General features: G+C 47.6%; 1 protein-coding gene across 1 annotated transcript in view; it reads right to left on the bottom strand.

The window, feature by feature from the left end:
• Positions 1–24,952, bottom strand: part of LOC126253606 (RNA-binding protein Musashi homolog Rbp6) — a 1,376,810-nt gene that overhangs the window by 611,693 nt on the left and 740,165 nt on the right. The window contains exon 5 of the mRNA XM_049955272.1: positions 22,143–22,235. Within this exon, the coding sequence (XP_049811229.1) occupies positions 22,143–22,235 (93 nt within the window). The remainder of the gene's footprint in view (positions 1–22,142; positions 22,236–24,952) is intronic.

Below are 24,952 nucleotides of genomic sequence, written 5' to 3'. Positions count from 1 at the left end.
AGGGCCCTTCTTAATGATCACCACATTCGCAGTTTTCCATATTTTTGGAAATTTGCCTTGCCTGAGGCATGCATTGAAAATATGTGTGAGTGGAGCAACTAACTGTGGGGCTAAGAACTGCACTACCTCCGCCACAATGCCGTCTGGCCCGGGGGCTTTTCCCTTCTTTAGGGACTTGATAAGAGCATCTACTTCCTCTTCAGAGATGGGGAGGACCGCCACATCATTTCCATACCTATGAAGGTCTTCTGCTCGTAATTGACGCTGCTCTTCAGTGTCTTCATTTCTATCATCGTCAGGCAACAGCGACCGGAGGAGGACCTCGGCAGTTTCCTGCCAGGATTCCGTCATCCCGTCCCGGTGCCTGAGCGTTGATATCATTGTTGGGGAGCGAATCTTCTCCCTCACCAATCTGTATGGCACACCCCAAGGGCAAGGGCCAGCTGACTGGTTACAAAATTTTCCCAGCTAGTTGTTCTGGTTTTTTGTAATTCTTTTTGGAAATTCTCTTTTGCCTCCCGGTATAACTGGAGCCATCTTTGCTTTTCCCACCAGACGACACTGCGCTGGTAGTGCTTCCTCAGTCTCCTGACTGATTGACGTAGTTCCTGCAGTTCGGCTGACCATGGTGCCGGTGTGGCTGCCACGGCTCTTCTCCTGGTTGGTACGGCCGCCTCAATCGCTCTTGTTACTGCGCGTACCAGTCCTTCTGCTCTGTCGTCCACATTCAAGTCTTGTCCTTCGTCTCCTTCTGGTAATGGAGGGATGTCGCACTCTCTGGCTAGGCGTTCCCAATCTGTTTTCCTGAAGTTCCTTTGCACCTCCCACCCCATGGCCCAGCGGCACTCTCTATCTCCCACAATGAAAGTGATTAGATTATGATCACTAGTGGTGGCATTGTCTTCCACTTTCCACTCTTTGAGTATATCTACTGTGTTTGGCGTGACCAACGTCACGTCAATGTTGGTACCCTGTCCTCCTCCAGCCACATAGGTGGGGGGATTTCCTGGTCTGTTTGCCACCACTAGTTGGAGAGCCATTATCATTTCTTCAGCTTTGACTCCATTCTCATCCCTTGTGCCACTGTACCATAGGGGGGACTTGGCGTTTATGTCGGCAGTTATAATAATTTTGCGTCCCCGCAACGCCGTGGCCACACTCACTAGATGGTCAATATGCTGTTCGATTCTCTCTCCATACTGGAAGTACATATTAATAATGATAACAGTTCCCGCCGGAGATTGTATCTCCACGACGTTGCAGTGACTATTGGAAAACTGTGACAAGGGGGTTGCACGCAGTGCCGTGTTTGTTATTATGATAGCCGCTCTGGGGTTATCCCCACTGCTGACAGTTTGCCATGTTGCGGCAGTGAACGCAACTTTTCCAGCCAGAGAGTACGGCTCCTGTAAACAGAGTACGTCCAGTCTCTTTTCCACCACTTCCTTACGGAGCTCCTGCATTACTAGTCGACTGTTATGACTGTTGAGTTGTCCGATTTTTATTCTAGTCGTCATGGAAGTAGGTATGTATGTGGTCATGCGGCCAGTTTTTATTCCAGTCATGTGCCAGTCGACCGTGTGCTATCACTGATTGATGGTAGATGTCGTCAAGGTCAAATTTCTCTCCCCGTCTTTCAAAGACTTTTTTGAGTAGGTCCCGCAGTGCTCCGAAGTCAGTGGGGAGGTTCACCGACTTTAATTGTATCCTGTCCACAGCCTCCATCACCGAGAAGGTTATTCTTCGTCCGTACTCATGTCCAACTCGGACCACATGACGTAAGGCAGTGGTCAGGGTAGTCGGCTGCTCCAGTCTTGCTGATTGCATGGTGTACTCAAGATGCTCTTGCCGTTGTAGATTTTTAATCGGCAGCGTGTCCCGGCATTGGGAGGAGGGTGCTCTAACCTCTGAAGGGAGCTTAGTTTGAATACCAATGTCCCTGGTGGGGGACTCTGTCTGTATGGATTTATCAGCTGTTTGAATGCTGATGAGCGACTTCAGGAAGTTCCTGAACCTACTTGCTCTCATAGCAGCCCTCCTCCTTTTGCTCGGGGATTTATGCTTTGGCATCCTGCATGATATGCCGTTTTCAGCCATAGTCGATACGTGAGATCAATCTTTGTTCGAGCATCCTGTAGGTAGGGCAGTTTCGTCCTGTGGCTCCACAAGACTTCTTGCCACGACTCTTGCAAGGGATGCAGACACCTGTGGCCTTACAGTCTTTCCGGGTGTGTCCATTATCACCGCATTTGGAGCAGGCCGACCCCCTGGTGCAGTGCCTCAGGATGTGGTCCAAGTCGTCGCAATTATGACAGCGAGGTACCACAATGTAGTCTTTAGTATTAATAGCATGGAATCCCACGTATAGTCTGCCCAGTACTGTTATCTTTCTCCACATTGTTGCGGAGACCTCGGCAACGTGATGTACGACATCCCGGTCCCGAGGACCCGTTTTAAATCTTAGTTTAAAACTGCTTTGGAATTCGCTTTCATCTATATCCTCAAAATTTTGTTTTCTTATTGCTTCAGACAGTTCAGACAGAGGGAGAACTTGCGCGATGTGAACCAATTTTGATGCCACATAAAGATTAATAAACTCAACCCGTTGAAGTGTGTCCTGGCGGTGCAAGAGGTTCTGGCGGAAGTCGTTGCGGATGACGTGTAACAGGCGACGGAAATTCGTTGCCGCTGTGCGTGTGACCGTGGGGGGTAAAGGTAATGCCCAGGTACCGGAAATTTCGCCCAAGCGGCAGGGGTGCCACTTCACCCTCCTGGAGGCCTCGTCCAATGTGCATTGCAGAAGATTTGGCGACATTCATGGCACTGCCAGCGGCAGCGCCATAACGGGTAATCAATTCGAGGACTTCCCGAATCTCAGAGCCGGAGCGAATGAGGAGGAGGAGGTCATCAGCATATGCCCGACAGCGAAAAGTGTGTTGGCGTAGGGTGAGGCCAGAGAGCTTGGTCGTAAAGCCACCAATAAGGGGCTCAAGGGCAATGGCATACAGAAGGGTAGAGAGGGGGCACCCCTGCCGTATCGAACGGCAGACAGGTACCGGCCCTGCTAAACGTCCATTGACTTGGACACGTGAACTGGCACTGTCGTAAAGACGCCGGATGACGTCGAGAAACGGAGGGGGGGATGGCCATTCGGGCTGCCACCGAAAACAGGAAACGATGACGCACTTTATCGAAGGCGCTGTCGAAGTCTATAGCGACGACCGCTGCCCGGAGTCTGCAGGCCGCCGCTATCGCAATTAAGTCGCGGCATTCCCCTGTGGCAGTCTGTATGTTAACCTGTCCGCCAGGCGTCGTTTGCTCTGGCGAGAGGATATGAGGGACTGTAGTTCGGAGCCGCATTGCCAGTAAGCGCGCGAAAATCTTGTAATCGTCATTGAGTAGGGTGAGCGGTCTGTAACTCGTGACCATCGAACCACGGGCTGGTTTGTGGACTGGTATAATGATGGCATCAGCAAAGGCGGGTGGGATTGCTTGGTCAGATGTCATCAGTTCTTGATACATAGTCGTCCACCGTGGTGCCATGAGGTCCCGAAAGGTACGGTAAAACTCAATCGATAAGCCGTCAATGCCGGGCGACCTGTTGACTGCACCCTTGGCGATTGCGTTGTTGACTTTGTCTAGCGTGACCGCCACTGTCAAAGCATCCGCCTCCGTGTGGGGGAGGGTGCGCGTGACGTAATGCAAAATGAAGTCGTCTGCTGCAGTTTCAGCGTCTTCATCACTATAAGTACGACGGTAGTGCTCGACGAATGCGTGGACGATGTCATTCTGAGTGGTCACCTGCGTTCCATGAGGCGTGGTCAAAGTGCTGATGATCTGCCGACGACGCCTTCGTTTGTCGGACACTATATCATGCATGGATGTAATTTCTAAGTCCGCGTGATCGTCGCGCCGCGTCCGTATCACGACCTTGCAGTTTCCGGCGTGCCAGCGCAATTATCTTCGCCTTAGTTCTTTGCCGTTCCAACTGGTTGTCCGGGGTTGGCGGTTGAGCATCCAGATCTCGGAGAGTCGCGTAATAGAAGTCAACAGTGGTGCGATGCCAGTCGGCCATGTCCTTCCCGTATCTCATCAGTGTCCTCCGGATCGTCGGCTTGGCGCAGTCCAACCACCATGTCAATGTCGAGTGGTAGCGAGGAAGGCGTCGTTCGCAGGCTGTCCACGTTTCAGTGACTTGTTGGCGACACGCCAGGTCATGCAAGTGTGAGGTATTGAGTTTCCATGGCGCACGGCTGCGCCATACCGATTGCGGCGGAAGGAGGACCGTACAGATGTAAGCGCAATGGTTGGAAAAGGCCCGCGGCCAGTGTTCGGCGCCCCGTATCGCAGATCTAAGAGTTTGTGAGACATATATCCTGTCTAGTCGGCTTGCGGAATGACTTGTATGAAAGGTATGGCCAGAAAGGTCGCCGTGTTGTACTTCCCAGGTATCGTGAAGCAGGAGGTCTCGCACCACTATACGTAGCTCCTGGCATGTAGTGTAGTGGGGAATCTGATCTTTAGGATGCAGAACGCAGTTAAAATCACCTCCTAGTAGGCAATGGTCATAACGCCCTAAAAACAGGGGAGCGATTTCCTCGGAATAAAACTGGGCTCTTTCATGCCGTCGGTCGGTGCCTGAGGGAGCGTAGACATCAATGATGCGTGTCCCCATGGCAGTGAGTGCCATGCCCCGAGCTGATGGAAGGAAGGCGACATCGGTCACAGAAATCCCGTGGCGGACGTAGATGGCCACCCCGCGGCCCATAGGATCACTCGCGGAGGCGTGGGCGGTATAGCCATTGATATCCGGGAGACTAGCCAAGTGAACTTCCTGCAGAAGGACGAAATCAATATCCGAAGCCCAGAACATCCCCTGCATAAGGCGGATTTTCACCCTGGAACGGATGTTGTTGGTGTTGATGGTTGCTATCCGGTAGGCCTGGGGTCGGATTGCTGGAGGCTGGTCCACTCCGCCGTCCGCGCAAGGGTGTGGGCGTCGCAGCGGAACGTTATCCCGCTGGCCCGCATGGGAGTCTGGGGAGAGTATCATTAGTGGTGCGGCCGTGACGGCGCAGGGTCCCGTAACGGGTCCTGCTCCTTGACCTCCTCCTCGTGCCACGCCGTGGAAGCGGAAACTGGTGTATCGTCCATTTTGTCTGCAGAAGATGTTGTAATTGTGCGTGGTGTAGTGTCGTCTGTGATACGTTCATGATTTAGTTCAGCGTCAGCACGGGGCGCAGGCACACTGATAGAGGTCTCCGCGCTCATAACGTCTTCGTCAGCAGTAGCGGGTTCTGAGGCCTCGTGCTGGTCGACGGTTACGTCCTCCTCGACTTGTAACGTCTCCTCTTGGCCGGAAACGGTGCGACGTTTCGGGGAACGTTGTTTCCTTGTGCGACCCTCCGTGTCCGACGACGGAAGGGAGTCGCGTCGTTCTGGCAGAAAGGCCGCTGTAGGAACGATGAGCGAGTCGATCTCCATCGTGTTTCCGAGGTCAGGGTAAGCGTCTGGTTGCGCCGGCATCTTCGGAGCAGCGTCGATGGCCGGCCGAGGCGGCGGGTCGTCCGAGGCGCTCTCCGTCGGTGTCTGGTCGGGCTCGTTGGTGGCGTCGTTTGTGGTGACCGGGCGACGTTGCAAAGTGGTAGGAGAAGCTAGAGCAGCGGCATAGGTCACCGGTAGCACTGTAGGTTGCGACGTGGGTGGTTCTTCGGCAGCTGGAAGTTGCGTAATACGCCGTTGTAGGCATTCGGATCTAAGGTGGCCATCTTTGCTGCACCCGGAACATGTCCGAGGCTGGCCGTCGTATATAATTATTGCACGGCATCCGCCGATCTGTAAGTAGGACGGGACGTGGCTTCGGAGATCTATGGTGACCTGTCGGACCCCGTTTAGGACAGGATACGTCCGAAACTGTGTCCACTTCTCCGCAGTATGGGCGTAGTGCCGCAACGACTTCCTCAGCAGGAAGTTCGAATGGCAATTCGAAAATGCGTATCGTTCGCATACCTAAGCCTGCGTGGTCGACGGTTACCTCCCCCACATTGCCATCAGCGTGACAGAAGCGGAGCCCCTGTTTGGTCTCACGTAGTATGTGTTCGCACGCCGCGTCGTTAATGATTTTCACATAGACCGTGCTGTCGGGCATAATCGTTGCAGAAAGTAAATCGGAGTGTTGATTTACGGTAACGGTTCGCCATGGATCGTACAAGGTAAGTCGGCACTTAAGCAACGGCCGTCAGAAAGTAAACAAGGCGAGCTCGCGCGCCGCACGAAGTCAACACGTACGCGTCCGCTCTGTTGCCCTGCCAAAGGCAGACTGACGCTCTCGGCTACCCTGGCGGATGGAGCTGAGTCTGTCCGAATGTGGGCAAATTGTTGGTGCTCGGATGCGGGGTGCTTCCGTAACCTTAGTAGCCGACGTGTTTGGTGTGTTAGAGGCTTGTATGGAAGATTTATATGGCGGATAGAGAAAGCAGAGAAACATTGTCTGCTAAGTGACAATACGGAGGAACAAGTCTTTTGAAGGATCATGATGAACGGTCATTGAAGAAGATTATAACGAAATATAAGAGCACGAAGGCTGCAGAAGCCACTGCAGAACTGCCTGTAAGCACCTAAACAGCAAGAAGGGAGCTCCATAAGCAGGAAACTGCAGAACGAGCAGGAATTTTAAAACCACTGATGAGAGATGCAAATGCCCGTAAGAGGAAAACGTGGTACCGAAGCCATAAAAGCTATAGGGTATAGGAAGAATGTCAGTTGGTCGGATGAGTCTCGTTTCACTGTTTGCAAGTTTTGGTCGAGTTTGTGTCTGGCGGACGCCGTTCCAAGCCTTCGATGCAGATGTCTTCGAGGCTAGGGTTCGGTGATGATCTCGGAGCAATGCAAGAAAGTCATGTGGTCGGATGAGTCTGGTTTCACTGTTCCCAACTTTTGGACAAGTTTACGTTTGGCGTACGCCATCCCAAGCCTTCGAAGCAGAGGCCAGCGAGGTGATGGTTCAAATGATTCAAATGACTCTAGGCACTATAGGACTTTACTGCGGAGGTCAACAGTCCCCTACACTTACAACTACTTAAACCTAACCAACGTAAGGACATCACACACATCCATGCCCGAGGCAGGTTTCGAACCTGCGACGGTAGCAGCAGCGCGGTTCCGGACTGAAGCGCCTAGAACCGCTCGGTCACAGTAGCCGGCACGGTGGCGGTTCGGTGACGTTCTTTTGGATGAGCACTACTGAGAAAATTTAGAGAACAGACATTTAAGGCTGACTGCAGAACGATTCTACTGCCGCCAACGTACATTCCGCGTAAGGACCATGAAGATAAGATTAAAGAAATTGGGGCTCTTACGTAGGCATACAGACCCTCGCTTTTCCTCGCCGGAACAGAAGAAATGACTAATAGTGGTACAGGGCACCCTCCGACACATACCGTACGGTGGCCTGTGGAGTATGTATGCAGATGTAGCTCTGGACAACTATTTCGTGGTATTCCATCAGCACCATAGTTACTCTGCAAGGTAGCGTTACTGCATCACAATTTGAGTGATCAGGTCTATTCCAGGTACAATGTGCGTCCCCCCATGCCGAGGCTGCCTTCCAAGACAACCGGATCTCTCCTCATAGAGCTCGCATTGTCCGGGACTGGTTTAGTGAGCGCTACGATAAATTATCGTATCTCCCGTGGCCACCGCAGTTACCAGATGTCAGTATTACTGGCATTCTGTGGAGTACTTTGGAGAGAAGGGAGTGTGGTCGCTATCCACCTACGTCATATGTCAGATTTTCGTATGTTTTCTGCTCTTGTAAATAATTCACCTTCAGCGTATAGGGACAAAGATGAATGGGTGCACTGTAGGAGTAGTGCATAAGATCTTTAACTCTGTGTTTAGTTTTGTCTGTGGTTGACTTGCTAGTCAGTCAAATGTGAAGCGCTGGGGAATTCTTATTTGAGACACAGTAGCGAGTAGTTGAGCTTTTAGACAAGAAGGTTTGATATGCCTGAAACTGAAAGAAATGATCTGGAATAATTTATTATGGCCGCGCGGTACGCATGCGGTATAAGGCGCCTTGCCACGGTTCGTGCGGCTTCCCCCGTCGGTGGTTCGAGTCCTCCCTCGGGCATGGGCGTGTGTGTTGTCCTTAGCGTAAGTTAGTTTATGTTAGATTAAGTAGTGTGTAAGCCTAGGGACCGATGACCTCAGCAATTTAGTCCCATAAAACGTACCACAAATTTACAATACCTGTTTGCAAACATCCTTTTTTTTTTGGATGGAGAAGACTTTTGAAGGAATTTTGCAAAGTAACCAATGGATGAGCAAGAACGAGATGTTTGTTTATCAGAACTATTAATTGAAGGAAATCTTTGTCCCCTAGATAACTAATAACATTCAGAGGTTTGGTTTTACTTTGATCTCTTTGTTGCCATAATGTCACAAATAATGCAAGTGGTTGAAATGTTCGTAAATTTTACAATGAGAGAATTCGTAATTATTAAGAGTCTTCTTACGGTGTTCTGCCTTTTTGCCAATAATCGGAGTTTGGTGATAAAATCTTCTCTGGTTGACAGCCAAATAAACGCGTCGTTCCCTCTTCGCATTGTAATGGAACGTGGGATTCCACGCTATCATCTCACCAGCTCCTCGTTCACAACTGTTTACACATTCCGTGAGTCGCCTTTCAACAGATAAGTGCCAACCCTACAAAACCCCTAAAAGTGAAGCAGAGAACTTTTGGACACAGCAATAGTTCTACATATTCATCTACATATATACTCCGCAAGCCAGCGTACGTTGTGTGGCGGACGGTTCCCTGTACCACTAATAGACATTTTATTTCCTGTTCCATTTTCATCCGACTTGGTGGAGATCCCAAACACTCGAACAGTACTCAAGAACAGGTCGCACTAGCGCCCTATATGAGCTCTGCTTTACAAATGAAACACAGTTTCCTAAAACTGTCCCAATAAACCAAAGTCTACCATTCGTCTGCCCATGCTAGTTCTATTTTATATCTCCTTGTAACGTTATGCCCAGATATTTAAACGACACGATTGTGTCAAACAGGACCTATTAATGCTGTACCCGAACATTACGGGTTTGTTTCCCTAATCAGCCGCATTAATTTACGTTCTTCTACATGTAGACCTGTATGCCATTCATCACACCGACTAGAAATTTTGTCTAGGCCGTCTTCTATCCTCCCCTTCGACACCTTCTCTTACACAACAGCATCAACAACAAACAACCACAGACTGCTGTTAAACCTCTCCGCCATATCATTTATGTATACAGAAAATAATAGCGGTTCTGTCACACTTCCCTGGAGCGCTTTTGACAGTACCCTTGTCTCTGATGAACATTGCCGTCGAGGACAATGCACTGGTTTCTGTTACGTAAGAAGTCTATTCCATATGCTCCTACATTTGTTAACAGTCTGCGGTGGTGCATCGTGTTAAATACTTGTCGAAACTCTAGAAACATGGAGTCTTCCTTTTGCCCTTCATCAAAAATGGTTCAAATGGCTCTGAGCACTATGGGACTCAACTGCTGTGGTCATAAGTCCCCTAGAACTTAGAACTACTTAAACCTAACTAACCTAAAGACAGCACACAACACCCAGCCATCACGAGGAAGAGAAAATCCCTGACCCCGCCGGGAATCGAACCCGGGAACCCGGGCGTGGGATGCCCTTCATCAACAGATGCGTTTCGCACAAGCGATACTTTCTAAAACCGAACTGATTCTTGGACATAAGCTTTTCTGTCTCTAGTAAATTTATTATATTCGAACTCAGAATATGTTCCAGAATTCTTCAGCAAACTTATGTCAATGATGTCTGTAATTCTGAGGGTCCGCTCTTTTACCCTTCTTACATACAGAACTCGTCTCCGTTTTGGGACTTTGCGATGGGCGACAGATTCGATGTAAGTACAAGCTAAATAAGAAGCAAATGCTGCAGATACTCATTACAAAACCGAATTGGAATTGCATTCGGACTTGGCGACTTATTTGTTTTCAACTCTTTCAGTTGTTCCTCTACGCCAGAGCTGCTTATTACTTTGTCGTTCATTCGGTACGTTTGTACGATTCACCTGAGTGAACGATTTCTTAAACGCTAGATTTAAAACGTAAGTTTTCATTTTGCTCCCTTTTACTGCGACACCAGTCTCGTAAACGAGTGATTGTTTGGAAGCCTTAGACCCGCTTGTCTATTATACGAGGCGTGTTTTTTAAGTAAGCACCGTTTTGAAATTAAAAAAAGATGTGCAAAGATATCTCAATAATTTTATTTTTACATGAAAGCCTGTACCTTAATCTACGCACTGACGCCATTACTGCCTGATTCTTCCTTGTTTACGCTGTGTACTGAGTGTTTATGACGCCTCCGATAATCGTGAGTCCCGCCGACTGTGAAGTACGGGATGTTATAAGCTTTCTTAATGCTAAAGGCCTAAAAGCGATCGATATTCATCGTGAGATCTGTGCAGTTTACGGAGAAAACATTATGAGTGATGGAATGGTAAGAAAGTGGGTGAGAGAATTTAAAGATGGCCGCACAAATGTGCATGATGAACAATGAAGTGGGCATCCCTCGGTCGTTAATGAAAGTTTGGTGCAGGAAGTGGACAATAAGGCGAGAGGAAACAGACGTTTTACGATTTCCTCCTTGCCGGATGTCTTTCCTAATATTTCTCTTAGTGTTTTGTATGGTATATTGATAATTTTTACTTATGGACCGTCTCACAGCAACTGAATAAAACACAATTTTAGTGCCATACGCGTTTCGCCTTTATTTTCTGCAAGGCATCATCAGTGGCCTGGAATATGTACATGTGTTAGCTATTTTATTTACATTTTTGTTCAAAAAATGGTTCAAATGGCTCTGAGCACTATGGGACTCAACAGCTGAGGTCATTAGTCCCCTAGAACTTAGAACTAGTTAAACCTAACTAACCTAAGGACATCACAAACATCCATGCCCGAGGCAGGATTCGAACCTGCGACCGTAGCGGTCTTGCGGTTCCAGACTGCAGCGCCTTTAACCGCACGGCCACTTCGGCCGGCTACATTTTTGTCACTGTGCCTATAGGTTATAAACAGTTCTGGTGGTTGGTATTTCCTATTAAGTAGTAATGTTTTGAACTGTACTTACAGGTTGCGTGGACAGTTTCTTACATATTACGCTCCTGTTGCATTTTTGGTGTTGTTGTAAGTACAGTTCAAAACATTACTACTTAATAGGAAATACCAACCACCAGACCTGTTTATAACCTATAGGCATAGTGACAAAAATGTAAATAAAATAGCTAACATATGTACATATTCCAGGCCACTGATGATGCCTTGCAGAAAATAAAGGCGAAACGCGTATGACACTAAAATTGTGTTTTATTCAGTTGCTGTCAGACGGTCCATAAGTAAAAATTATCAATATACCGTAATATTACACGCAACTGAGGAAGACAGGACTACAAAAGTTGAAGATGTTTTGTATGGCATTGTGACCGAGCACTTGAATTACCGAAAATTATGCGCACCTTGGGTACCGAAAATGTTGACGGATGTGCACAAAACCAAACGTTTAGACAGTGCACTGACTTTCCTTGAGCGGTACCACAACGACGGTGATGATTGATGAAGCCAAAGTGTTACGGGCGATGAAACATGGGTGGCCTACGTCACACGAGAATCAAAGCAACAGGCCATGGAAGTTGATTGAGCAAGGGCAACGTTTTGCTGCAAGACAATGCCCGTCCACATGTGGCGAATCAGACCAAAGATCTCATCACATCTTTTCGATGGGAAACTCTAGATCATCCTCCGTACAGCCCCGATCTTGCGCCCAGCGACTACCATCTGTTCCTGCACTTGAAGAAACACCTGGGCGGTCAGCGCGTTTAAGACGATGACGAAGTCAAAACAGTGGTGATGCAGTGGTTAACAAGTCAGGCGGCAGACTTCTGTGAGGAGGGTATTCAAAAACTGGTACAACGTTATGACAAGTGCCTCAATATTGACGGAAATTATGTAGAAAAGTAGATTAAGGTACGGGCTTTCATGTAAAAATAAAATTATTGAGATATCTTAGCACGTCTTTTTTAATTTCAAAACGGTACTTAATTTTTTAAAAAACGCGGCTCGTATACAGGACCAAAATTTTCTCGGGTTCCTGGACAGATCTTTTGCTAAGGTATGAAGATGCTAGTTGTATAGTTGGCGCGTAGATCTTTTCACAGACGTACGAGTCTCTACGAACCTCTGCCTGTCGTCTTTAAATGGTAGATAGGACAAACACCTAGTTTAAAACGAAGAGAAGGGTGGCAGAGCGTAGGGAAAGCGACGGAAGTCACCAGGAAAATACAGTCGGACCGGATATCCGTCAGGAGCGTACGTGTGGAGGCGTGATGGATTACGCCGGGCCCGACACGGTTCATCAGCGCGACGCGACGCGCGGACAAGTTGGGCCCCACGGGGCACCTGGGCGACACGCCACGCGCGGCAGTTGTCCGGCGGCGGGCAATCGCCGGGAGAGAGGTGGCGCCGTGTCGTGCGGGGGCGGCGCCAAATTGAAACAGCCGCCCCCGGGGACGGCCGCCATGTCCGCGGCCGCGCGCCGCACATCGACAGTCGACAGTCGCAGCGGCTGCCATCTGCAGGCCACACAACCCGATATCGACTAGCCGGCTTTCAGTCTCTTCATATCATTTCTTTTGTTGTTTTTGTTACCGACGATTTTTTTAACACCCCCTGATGTGACCCTATTACAGGAATTCTACTGAGGCAGATAGTAGTTTGGCGAGTTGATTTATCTGCACGCCGGAGTGGCCAAGCGGTTAAAGGCGCTACAGTCTGGAACCGCGCGACGGTCCCAGGTTCGAATCCTGCCTCGGGCATGGATGTGTGTGATGTCCTTAGTTTGGTTAGGTTTCAGTAGTTCTAAGTTCTAGGGGACTGATGACCTTAGAAGTTAAGTCCCATAGTGCTCAGAGCCATTTGAACCATTTTTTAAAATTATCTTGGTTTTCTTAATTTTTTCATTATCGTTATTTCATCCCCGTTGGTACAGACAGGCAGGGGTTAGGTTTTCAGCGGTTACAATTCGCCGCTTTTTGTCGAAAAGATTACAAAATACAAACATCAAAAAAAGTTTTGCATCACCCCACTTCCCGGAATTCCTGAAGATAGACGTTGACTGTGCATATTGTATTACAGACACAGTCCCTGTAACTGTTCAGCGATGTCACTAAACCAGCCCAAAGGTGTAAACAACCATCCATTAGGAAGGAGTTGAAGTTTGTGACGTTTGAAGATGGGTGCAATCCCTAAACGCGTAACATGTCCTATCAAAAGAGTCAATCGAACATCTCATGGCTTTATTGCGATTGTAAAGCATTGGTTGCCAATTATTATCTGCGTAATATCGTTTAGCGCCTCAGGTAGCACGCAGAAATGCCGCAACACGATGTGGCATGGACTCGAACTAACACCTGGAGTAGTGCTGGAGGGAACTGACACCATGAGTCCTGCATGTCTGTCCATAAATCCGTAAGCGTACGAGGTGGTGGAGATCTCTTCTAAACAGCACGTTGCAAGGCTTCCCAGATATGCTCAATAATATTCATGTCTGGGGAGTTTGGTGACCAGGGGAAGTGTTCAACCTCAGAAGAGTGTTCCTGGAACCAATCTGTACCACTTCTGGATGTGTGGGCTGTCTCTTTGTCCTGCTGGAATTGGCCAAGTATGTCGGAATGCCATGAAAGGATGCAGGTGATCAAACAGGACGCGTACGCACGTGTCACCTGTCAGAGTCGTATCTAGACGTATCAGGGGTTTCATATCTCTCCAGCTGCACACGCCCCACACCATCACAGAGCCTCCACCAGCTTGCACAGTGCCCTGCTGACATGCAGGGACCATGGATTCATGAGGAGCCGGCCGCTGTGGCCGACCCGTTCTAGGCGCTTCAGACCGGAACCGCGCTGCTGCTACGGTCGCAGGCTCGAATCCTGTCTCGGGCATGTGTGTGTGTGTGTGATGTCCTTAGGTTGGTAGCTCAAAGTCTAGGGGACTGATGACCTCAGATGTTAAGTCCCATAGTGCTTAGAAGCCATTTGAACCATTTGACTCATGAGGTTGTCTCTGTACCCGTATATGTCCATCCGCCCGATACAATTTGAAACGAGACTCGTCCGACCAGGCAACATGTTTCCAGTCATCAACAGTCCAATGTCGGTGTCGACGGGCCCAGGCGAGGCGTAAAGCTTTGCGTCATGCGGTCATCAAGGGTACACAAATGGGTGTTCGTCTCCGAAAGCCCTTATCGATGAATGGTTCGCATGTTGACACTTGTTGACGGCTCAGCATTAATATCTGCAGCAATTTGCGGAAGGGCTGCGCCTGTCTCACGTTGACCAATGCTCTTCCGTCGTCGTTGGTCCAATCCGTACAGGATCTTTTTCCGGCCGCAGCGATGTTAGAGATTTGAAGTCTTACTGGACTGCTGATATTCACGTACACTCGTGAAGTTGTCTTATGGGGAAATCCCCATGAAGCTGTAATTTACCGTCTAGTAAGGTCATCCGAAGACCAGTATCAGTTGCAAAGCGATTTAGAAAAGATAGCTGTATGGTGTGGCAGGTGGCAGTTGACGCTAAATAACGAAATGTGTGAGGTGATACACATGAGTTCCAAAAGAAATCCGTTGGAATTCGATTACTCGATAAATAGTACTATTCTCAAGGGTGCCAATTCAACTAAGTACCTGGGTGTTAAAATTACGAGCCGGCCGAAGTGGCCGTGCGGTTAAAGGCGCTGCAGTCTGGAACCGCAAGACCGCTACGGTCACAGGTTAGAATCCTGCCTCGGGCATGGATGTTTGTGATGTCCTTAGGTTAGTTAGGTTTAACTAGTTCTAAGTTCTAGGGGACTAATGACCTCAGCAGTTCAGTCCCATAGTGCTCAGAGCCATCTGAACCATTTTTGTTAAAATTACGAACATTGGAAAGACCACATAGATAATATTGTGGGGAAGGCGAGCCAAAGGTTGCGTTTCATTGGCAGGCCACTTACAAGATGCAACAAGTCCACTAAAGAGACAGCTTACACCACACTCGTTCGTCCTCTGTTGGATTATTGCTGCGCGGTGTGGGATCCTTACCAGGTGGGATTGACAGAGGACATCGAAAGGGTGCAAAAAAAGGGCAGCTCGTTTTTTATTATCACGTAATAGAAGAGAGAGTGTGGCATATATGATACGCGAGTTGGGATGGAAGTGATTAAAGCAAAGACGTTTTTCGTCGCGGCGAGATGTATTTACGAAATTTCAGTCACCAACTTTCTCTTCCGAATGCGAAAATATTTTGTTGAGCCCAACCTACATAGGTAGGAATGATCATCAAAATAAGATAAGAAAAATCAGAGCTCGAACAGAAAGGTTTAGATGTTCGTTTTTCCCGCGCGCTGTTCTGGAGTGGAATGGTAGAGAGATAGTATGATTGTAGTTCGATGAACCGTCTGCCAAGCACTTAAATGTGAATTGTAGAGTAATCATGTAGATGTAGATGTAGATTTCATTGCTACCTCACTCGTGCGCCAACTGTAACGCCCCGTTCAAACTCACTTAAATTTTGGAAACCTGCCATTATAGCAGCTGTAACCAACAACTGCGCCAGACACTTGTTGCCTTATGTAGGCCTTGCCGACCACAGCGCCGTATTCTGCCTACAGTAGTTTCTTTGGCGCTTCACTGTATATAAACTCCTGGAAATTGAAATAAGAACACCGTGAATTCATTGTCCCAGGAAGGGGAAACTTTATTGACACATTCCTGGGGTCAGATACATCACATGATCACACTGACAGAACCACAGGCACAAAGACACAGGCAACAGAGCATGCACAATGTCGGCACTAGTACAGTGTATATCCACTGCAGGCTGCTATTCTCCCATGGAGACGATCGTAGAGATGCTGGATGTAGTCCTGTGGAACGGCTTGCCATGCCATTTCCACCTGGCGCCTCAGTTGGACAAGCGTTCATGCTGGACGTGCAGACCACGTGAGACGACGCTTCAGCCAGTCCCAAACATGCTCAATGGGGGACAGATCCGGAGATCTTGCTGGCCAGGGTAGTTGACTTACACCTTCTAGAGCACGTTGGGTGGCACTGGATACATGCGGACGTGCATTGTCCTGTTGGAACAGCAAGTTCCCTTGCCGGTCTAGGAATGGTAGAACGATGGGTTCGATGACGGTTTGGATGTACCGTGCACTATTCAGTGTCCCCTCGACGATCACCAGTGGTGTACGGCCAGTGTAGGAGATCGCTCCCCACACCATGATGCCGGGTGTTGGCCCTGTGTGCCTCGGTCGTATGCAGTCCTGATTGTGGCGCTCACCTGCACGGCGCCAAACACGCATACGACCATCATTGGCACCAAGGCAGAAGCGACTCTCATCGCTGAAGACGACACGTCTCCATTCGTCCCTCCATTCACGCCCGTCGCGACACCACTGGAGGCGGGCTGCACGATGTTGGGGCGTGAGCGGAAGACGGCCTAACGGTGTGCGGGACCGTAGCCCAGCTTCATGGAGACGGTTGCGAATGGTCCTCGCCGATACCCCAGGAGCAACAGTGTCCCTAATTTGCTGGGAAGTGGCGGTGCGGTCCCCTACGGCACTGCGTAGGATCCTACGGTCTTGGCGTGCATCCGTGCGTCGCTGCGGTCCGGTCCCAGGTCGACGGGCACGTGCACCTTCCGCCGACCACTGGCGACAACATCGATGTACTGTGGAGACCTCACGCCCCACGTGTTGAGCAATTCGGCGGTACGTCCACCCGGCCTCCCGCATGCCCACTATACGCCCTCGCTCAAAGTCCGTCAACTGCACATACGGTTCACGTCCACGCTGTCGCGGCATGCTACCAGTGTTAAAGACTGCGATGGAGCTCCGTATGCCACGGCAAACTGGCTGACACTGACGGCGGCGGTGCACAAATGCTGCGCAGCTAGCGCCATTCGACGGCCAACACCGCGGTTCCTGGTGTGTCCGCTGTGCCGTGCGTGTGATCATTGCTTGTACAGCCCTCTCGCAGTGTCCGGAGCAAGTATGGTCGGTCTGACACACCGGTGTCAATGTGTTCTTTTTTCCATTTCCAGGAGTGTAGAATTTGTTGAAGAATGTAGACGCTTCACTGTATTGTGGGTTGTTTGGGTAGCAAAGCTTCCGCAGGCACCGTGAGGCGTGAGCATCGGCCGCTACGTTGGGGCGGGCCCCGCAGCAGAGGTGAGCGCGCCGGTGACGGTGGAGTAGCGTCAGCGGCGACTCACGGAACATTGTTAGTGCAGGCGCCGACCCGACGGCCGGCCCTCAGCCTGCGCGCTGAGGCAACACCAACACCCACACCTGTCCGCGCCTCTCGGGTGTCGCCTAATTGGATGTGTCTGCGTGGAGGGCGGCCGGCCGCGCCCTCGAGTGGCCACGGGCTCTCCAGCACGCCCCTCCACGGAGACACGGCGCGGCCGCTGCTGCGAGGCGCCGGGCGGAACAGCTGTGCGGCGCTGTAGACCGTGACAGATTCACCACGCAGTCTGTCAACTGCTCTCGTGTGGCGTCGTCACCATTGCAGGACAGGAAGCTTTACACGAATACTGATTTACGAGGTGTGTGAGAGAAGTAATGAGACTGCTTTTTTTTATCTACTATTTTTTTTTTTGGTACAACAATATTGTCCTCTTCAAAGTTCACATATCAAAAAAAGATTTACATCACCCAGGTTCCCAGAACTCCTGAATACAGACGTTGACTACGGATATTGTATCACAGACACAGTCCCTTTGACCGTTCAGAGATGTCACTAAACCCGCCAAAAGACGTAAACAACCATGCATGAGCAGCGCCTATTAGACGGAAGGAGTCCGACAGCCGATCCGTTCCAGTCGTTGTAGAGGAAGGAGGTACACGGCTCTTGCTGTCTGTAGGTCAACCATGCCTAGACGGTAAATACCGCGGGTCGATCGCGTCCGCATTGTTACTTTGTGCCAGGACGGGCTCTCAACAAGGGAAGTGAACCAAAGCGATGTTGTTCGGATATGGAGGAGATACAGAGAGACAGGAAATATCGATGACATGCCTCGCTCAGGCCTCCCAAAGGCTAGTACTGCAGCGGATGATCACTACCTAAGTATTATGGCTCGGAGGAACCGTGACAGCAACTCCACCATGTTGAATAATGCTTTTCGTGCAGCCACACGACGTCGTGTCACGACTCAAACTGTGCGCAATAGGCTGCATGATGCGCAACTATACGCCCGACGCCCGTGGCGACATCCATCTTTGCAACCACGACACCATGCAGCGCGGTACAGATGGACACAACAACATGCCGAATGGAACGCTCAGGATTGGCACTACGTTCTCTTCACCGATGTGCGTCACATATGCCTTCAACCAGGCAATTGTCGGAGACGTATTTGGAGGCAACCCGCTCAGGCTGAACGCCTTCGACACACCTTCCAGCAAGTGCAGCAAGGTGGAGGTTCCCTGCTGTTTTGGGGTGGCATATTGTGGTGCCGACGTACGCCGCTGGTGGTCATGGAAGGCGCCGTATCGGCTGTACGGTCCGTGAATGCCATCCTCAGACAGACAGTGCAACCATATCGGCAATATATTGGCGAGGCATTCGTCTGCATGGACGACAATTAGTGCCCCCATTGTGCACATCTTGTGAATGACTTTCTTCAGGATAACGACATCGCTCGACTAGAGAGGCCAGCATGTTCTCCAGACATGAACCCTATCGAACATGCCTGGGATAGATTGAAACGGGCTGTTTATGTACGACGTGACCTACCAACCACTCTGAGGGGTCTACGCCGAATCGCCGTTGAGGAGTGTGACAATCTGGACCAACAGTGCCTTGATGAAATTTTGGATAGTATGCCACTACGAATACAGACATGCATCAATGCAGAAGGACGTGCTACTGGGTATTACAGCTGCCGGTGTATACAGTAATCTCGACCACCACAAGGTCTTGCTGAATCGTGGTACAACATGCAATGTGTGGTATTCATGAGCAATAAAAAGGGCAGAAATGGTGTTTATGTTGATCTCTATTCCAGTTTTCTGTACAGGTTTCGGAACACTCGGAACCGAGGTGACGCAAACCTTTTTGTGATGTGTATAGTTCCTTTCGGCAGCTGTACTCGGGCGGAGTCCTTATTCGCAGTATTGGTAGCAGCGCTGAAAAGCTTCAAGCGGTATGGTCTTTAACACGTGTGTCACATTCTATTGAGTGTTCTCCAGTGCCCCAAATGACAGCATTTTAAGATATTTATCAATTTAGGGAAAAGAAAAAGTTGCAAATACTCAGATCAGCTGAACAGGAGGGCTGCGGAGCAACAGGAATGCCTTTTGAGGTCAAAAATTCAGTGGTGGAAGTGGTAGTGTGACATGGGGCTTGGCATGGCACAGCATCCACTTGTCCGCTTCGGTCAAAATTTGAGGTACAGTGAAAGCGTTTAAGCTAAACACATAACCCATCATCTTTATAGTTAAACTCGGTCTGATCTCATAAGAGCACGAACACGTTCGACGTTTTCTTCCTTTATCGAAGCTGAAGCTCTTCCTGAGCCAGGTTCATCTTCAAAGTATTCTCGGCCTTCCAAAAATGATTTGTTCCATCAGCGACAAACTTGTGCTCTTGATAAGACCAGTTTCAACTTTTCGAAAGCCATACTCACGGATTCTCCAAATTTGACACAAAATTTGATGGCATAACGTCGTTCTAAATTCTGCTGTTCCATTTTCGTAACACACAACGAAAACACAAATTCATTAATGGCGCTCTCAAAAATCACGTGATGGATTTACGGAGCTGAAACTCGGTATGAGCAAATAGAAAGCATGAACACAGCAGTCTGCGCATGTAGAACAAACAGCGTTGCCAGATCGCTCGCATGTTGTTAGTTTCATTACATCTCTCATACGCGCCATACTCAATATACAGGCTGTTACACAATTCATGTTACAGGTTTCTAGGACTGCTGCAGGGGACTTCTGATAAGGAACTTCTTCCTCTTCTCCTCTTCTTCTTCTTTTTTTAGTGGATATCCGTTTGGAATTTGGTGACCTCATAGCTGTATCGCTACTGAAAGTTCCTGGCAGATTAAAACTGTATACCAGACCAGGAATCGAACCTGGGATGTTTGTCTTTCATGGTAAACTGCTGTACTTGGTAGAGCGACTGCCCGCGAAAAGCAAAGGAACCCGGCTCGTTTCCTGGACCGGCACATATTTTTACTCTGCCAGGAAGTTTGATATCACCGCACACGCCGCTGCAGAGTGAAAAATTCATTTTCGTACATCACATTTTGCTTGTGTCGACCATGTGCGAAGTCCGTGTCCTTTTTGTTTCCGAGACGAAGGTGATCATCATCATGATCTTCTTCTTGTTCTTTCGCCTCTTTACCAGGTATATGTTCTTGAAAAGAACGTTCCGCAGCAATTTATACCCGTTCCCATTTCTCTTTACATGGCGAAGCTATTTTACTCGTAGTTTTAACCATTTTGGTGTACTTAGGGCTTCTTTTTCTTTCTTCATTCTGCGGAGAAAGTCGTTGTTAGTAAAAAATTACTGTGGAATGCCATGGAATTTTGTTCAGTGACATCTACAATGCCCCAAATCGTTTGCCCGTCGCCTCTGTCAAAGTCCAGGTCTCATCTTTTTAAAAAAAAAAAAAAAAAAAAAAACCATGGGAAATATGCCGCAACGTAGAAATCCTAATTTTGTTTCGATTGAGAGGTGATGGCTTCTGAACGCATTAGTCGTTTTACAATACGAGGCTCTGGTTTTCTCAATACGAACTTTCTTGCCATTTATCCCATAGGTTGTAAATGTTAGTTCTAAGAAAGAATGAAAGTAAGTAAGATTTAGAGTCTAACGTAGCGTCGACAGCGAGGTCAATAGAGATGGAGCACGAACTCGGATTACGAAACGGTGGGGAAGGAAATCGGCCGCGCCCTTTTCAAAGTAATCACCCCGCACTTGCTTGGAGCAAATTAGGAAAATAACGGAAAATTTTAATTTGGATGTCTGTGTCGTTCATGTGTGTCGAGAGCTGGCAGTCTAAAAAAAATGTCTTTCACAAGCCAAGAGGAACTAGGTATGCTACTTCTTTACGGATAATGTATTGAGAACATGAAGAGAATAGTTGAGTTTTAATCACAAAGTATACCTGTGAAGTGCATATCTGCATAATCATGGAACACTACGACGTAACTTCACCTTAGCTGGCAACATGAACCATAATGACAAACAAACAAAAAATGGCTCTGAGCACTATGGGACTTAACATCCATGGTCATCAGTCCCCTAGAACTTAGAACTACTTAAACCTAACTAACCTAAAGACATCACACAACACCCAGCCATCACGAGGCAGAGAAAATCCCTGACCCCGCCGGGAATCGAACCCGGGAACCCGGGCGTGGGAAGCGAGAACGCTACCGCACGACCACGGGATGCGGGAATAATGACAAGTTGAATTCTGATTATCATGTCTGGTAATAAAACAAATATACACTTATACACGTGTAGCTCGTAGCTCCAACTTAACTGGCAACACTTACCAGTTAAATAAAGCTACATATGTATACATTTGTACTTTATTACCATCCATGAAAATCGGTGTTCCACTTGGTATTTTGGATGCTGTTGCCAATTAAGGTGAAGTTATAAGTGATAGCGTTCCACGATTACGCAGGCATACACTGTGCGAGTGCGCACATGTATCACTACGTGTTCCTGATCGTGAAACAATCAAATATTTGTTCGTAATAAATGATCATCATCAAATACAGGTGTTAGAAATTAATTTCAGGATAAAGGATCAAGTAATTATTCCGCACAACGCCACTGGATACCTCTTCATCATCAGGTCGTACGATCACGAGAAATCAATAAAAACAATCTACTTCCCTTCGTGAAGGCGCAAGACAATTCTCTGTCCCTCATACTGCCTCACAGATATGCGACGAATAAGGCGGACGAATTGTTTTCCACAGTTAGAGGGTTGACAGAACTGTACTCATAACAGAAAATAGTAATTACCACGTGAGTGGGTACTCACCGGTCCAAACTGCTCGAAGTAGTTTTTGACGTCCTCCAGCGTGGTAGGTGCCGACAGGCCGCCCACGAATATCTTCTTTGTTCGCGTCACCATCTGGAACAGGCAAAAGGTCAGAGGTCAGGAGCCGCCTCGAATCACGGGGTCAGCTGCAGGATACGAAATTCTGCGAGTCCCATGAGAGTGTGTTTAATTGAAGTAAATACAGTAGATGCCTCTCTTTTTGAAAACTTTAATTAGTAAGAATGTTTCTTTCTTTTTAATTTAGTGTGCTTGTTCTGTACAGACACGTTCTGACTGTGTAGTCTATGTACAGGGTGATTTTGTAATGCATATGGAAACATCGCCGGCAGAAAGTACGGATAACATGAAGACGAAAATTTCTCTTCCATTATTTATTTATTATTTATTCAGCTTGACAATATTAGTGCCTTAAAACCTATCTTAGATCAGAACAAGATCAACACAAACCAACACATACACATACATTTACAATAATACACATACAGTTACAGTAATGCAAATAGATATACACATAGAATAAAAATAGTTGGCACTAATAATAATAAAAATAATAACAATACAGGTTGTCAAGAATAACAATAATATCGATTAGTTTAGCGCATACCTGAAGCCGTGTTTGGTGTAAGACTGAAAATGTATAAGATTGTAAATGGCAGTGAAAATAGCTGTTAACAAAGAAAAGCTTTTTAATAGAGAACTGTGTAACAAGGGGTATGGAAAAGTGGAGGGGAGGGTTTTTTGACAAGAGTGATATGTGTAGTGGTATAGAGAAGATTTCTTGTTGAGAACGAGTTCTTATGCTGTGCTGTTCCTATAGGAGTTCAATGATTGAGAAGAAGCTAGAACAAGAAAACACAGAGTATGACAGTCTCCATGCTTATCGGCACGTAGCCATGATAATTGTTTGGAAGCAGGAGTTATGTGGTCGAAAAAGCAAAGGTCACAAATTTATTGCAAACAAGCATTCAGTGCCATTCCCAGTCGGTGTGAGTTCTCACACAGAAGTCCTTGAAAGGCAATATCACCATAATCAAATATGGAATGTGGGGAGGGAGTAGTGATTCTAAGTGTTTCTTTTTCAGCTCGTAATGAAATACATTTTTACATTTCTGTAGTGAATGGAGTGATGCTGACACCTTCTTGCAGACTACAACTGTGTGTTCAGTCCAGTCTAGATGATGGTCCAGAATTATCCCAAGTTCCTTGAAGAAGAAGAAAAAGGCTCTGAGCACTATGGGACTCAACTGCTGTGGTCATAAGTCCCCTAGAACTTAGAACTACTTAAACCTAACTAACCTAAGGACATCACACACATCCATGCCCGAGGCAGGATTCGAACCCGCGACCGTAGCGGTCGTGCGGTTCCAGACTGTAGCGCCTTTAACCGCTCGGCCACTCCGGCCGGCTAAGAAGAAAAAGAGAAGATTATTTTTGTTACGTTTATCACTAAGGATGGGAAATGTTTTCTGAAATGAGCGGTAATAAGACTTTTGTGAGCAACTAAGATTGTTGAGTTTTAGATGGCTTAACTTTCAAATCGACATTCTGTGACCACTCTTGTAAGAGAAGTAACATCCTGGATGGCTGGACACAGATTGTTTGGACGTGCACTGGAGCATAACTGATGGCCGTTAGTCTGTAAGTGATCCGCTGAGAACCAAAGTGATCTGAGTTAAAGAACTTTTGCTTTTGATCTATACCACTCAGTTTACGCACAATGCATGGACATTTGTTGTGGAGAAGTGGTATAACGAAAACTCCCACCGGAACCACTTGAGGCTTCCAAATGCATTCGTCCTCTCACACCAGAGTGAAGTGCGCTCGCAGCAATAGTGATATAAGTCAACCTGCAACCTGTGTTGTTTTGCGCGTTTATTTACGCTCTAAAATCAAAATGGCATTTTTACAGTGCTAGTAAGTATTAGCATTGTTTTCTTTCTTGAGATTTGTAATATCCACATGTTATTAAAGCAGAAATTGTCTTTATAAGAGAAGTTCGCACTCCATGTTGATTTCTACGTTAAAGCCTACACGAATCAAACAGTGAGGTCTCACATTAAATACACAACCTATCAAACTCATCCTACTCAACAGTGCTGTGCTACCTGTCACCGAGGCAAAAAGGAAAGACTTGATGACACTTCTCCCGTACATCCCTCCGGTGCACCACGCCTTCTTCATCCAACTGACAATTGCAAGTAGTTCGGCTCAGAAATGTGGACCTGGACACGTTGACTCTTTGGCAGAGGAAGATGACGTGGGCGGTGAAATCGAGTAAACAGACATGCTCCATTATAAAGTCTCTTGAAATATCAACGTCACAATAATTACATTTCAAGAAATTTCGACATTTAGAAACAACGCTTTATTTATAATCAGTTCATGAACGCACTTCTGAACTCTTAGACAGACTAAGTAAGTAGCGTTCTATTAATTAACAACAATAATGCAATTATTTTAACTCAGTTTGTCAGCAAAAAGTGGATATGGTAGCAATAAGTGCAGACTCCATCTACTGTTGATGTTTACAAAAGAAATGGCAGTTATAGAGGTTAAAAGACACGTTTCCTTCTCAGGTGCTCGCTCAGCTTCACCAAAACGTTTATAAGAAGAGTGGTACAACTCTTGATATATATCACTTTACCTTTCACTATGAGTAAATTTCTTTTAGGGGAATTGGTACTCCAGCTGTTAGGGACTATAAAAAGGATTTTAAGGTATTATTAACTAAAATGTCTGAAGTAAACGTAGTTATAATATTTCATTTGTACATTCCATGAAATGAATAA

This window comes from Schistocerca nitens, chromosome 1, assembly GCF_023898315.1.
Source record: "Schistocerca nitens isolate TAMUIC-IGC-003100 chromosome 1, iqSchNite1.1, whole genome shotgun sequence".
Taxonomy (NCBI): domain Eukaryota; kingdom Metazoa; phylum Arthropoda; class Insecta; order Orthoptera; family Acrididae; genus Schistocerca; species Schistocerca nitens.
The sequence above is the reverse complement of the archived record's forward strand: the minus strand, read 5'-3'. Positions and strand labels throughout refer to the sequence as shown.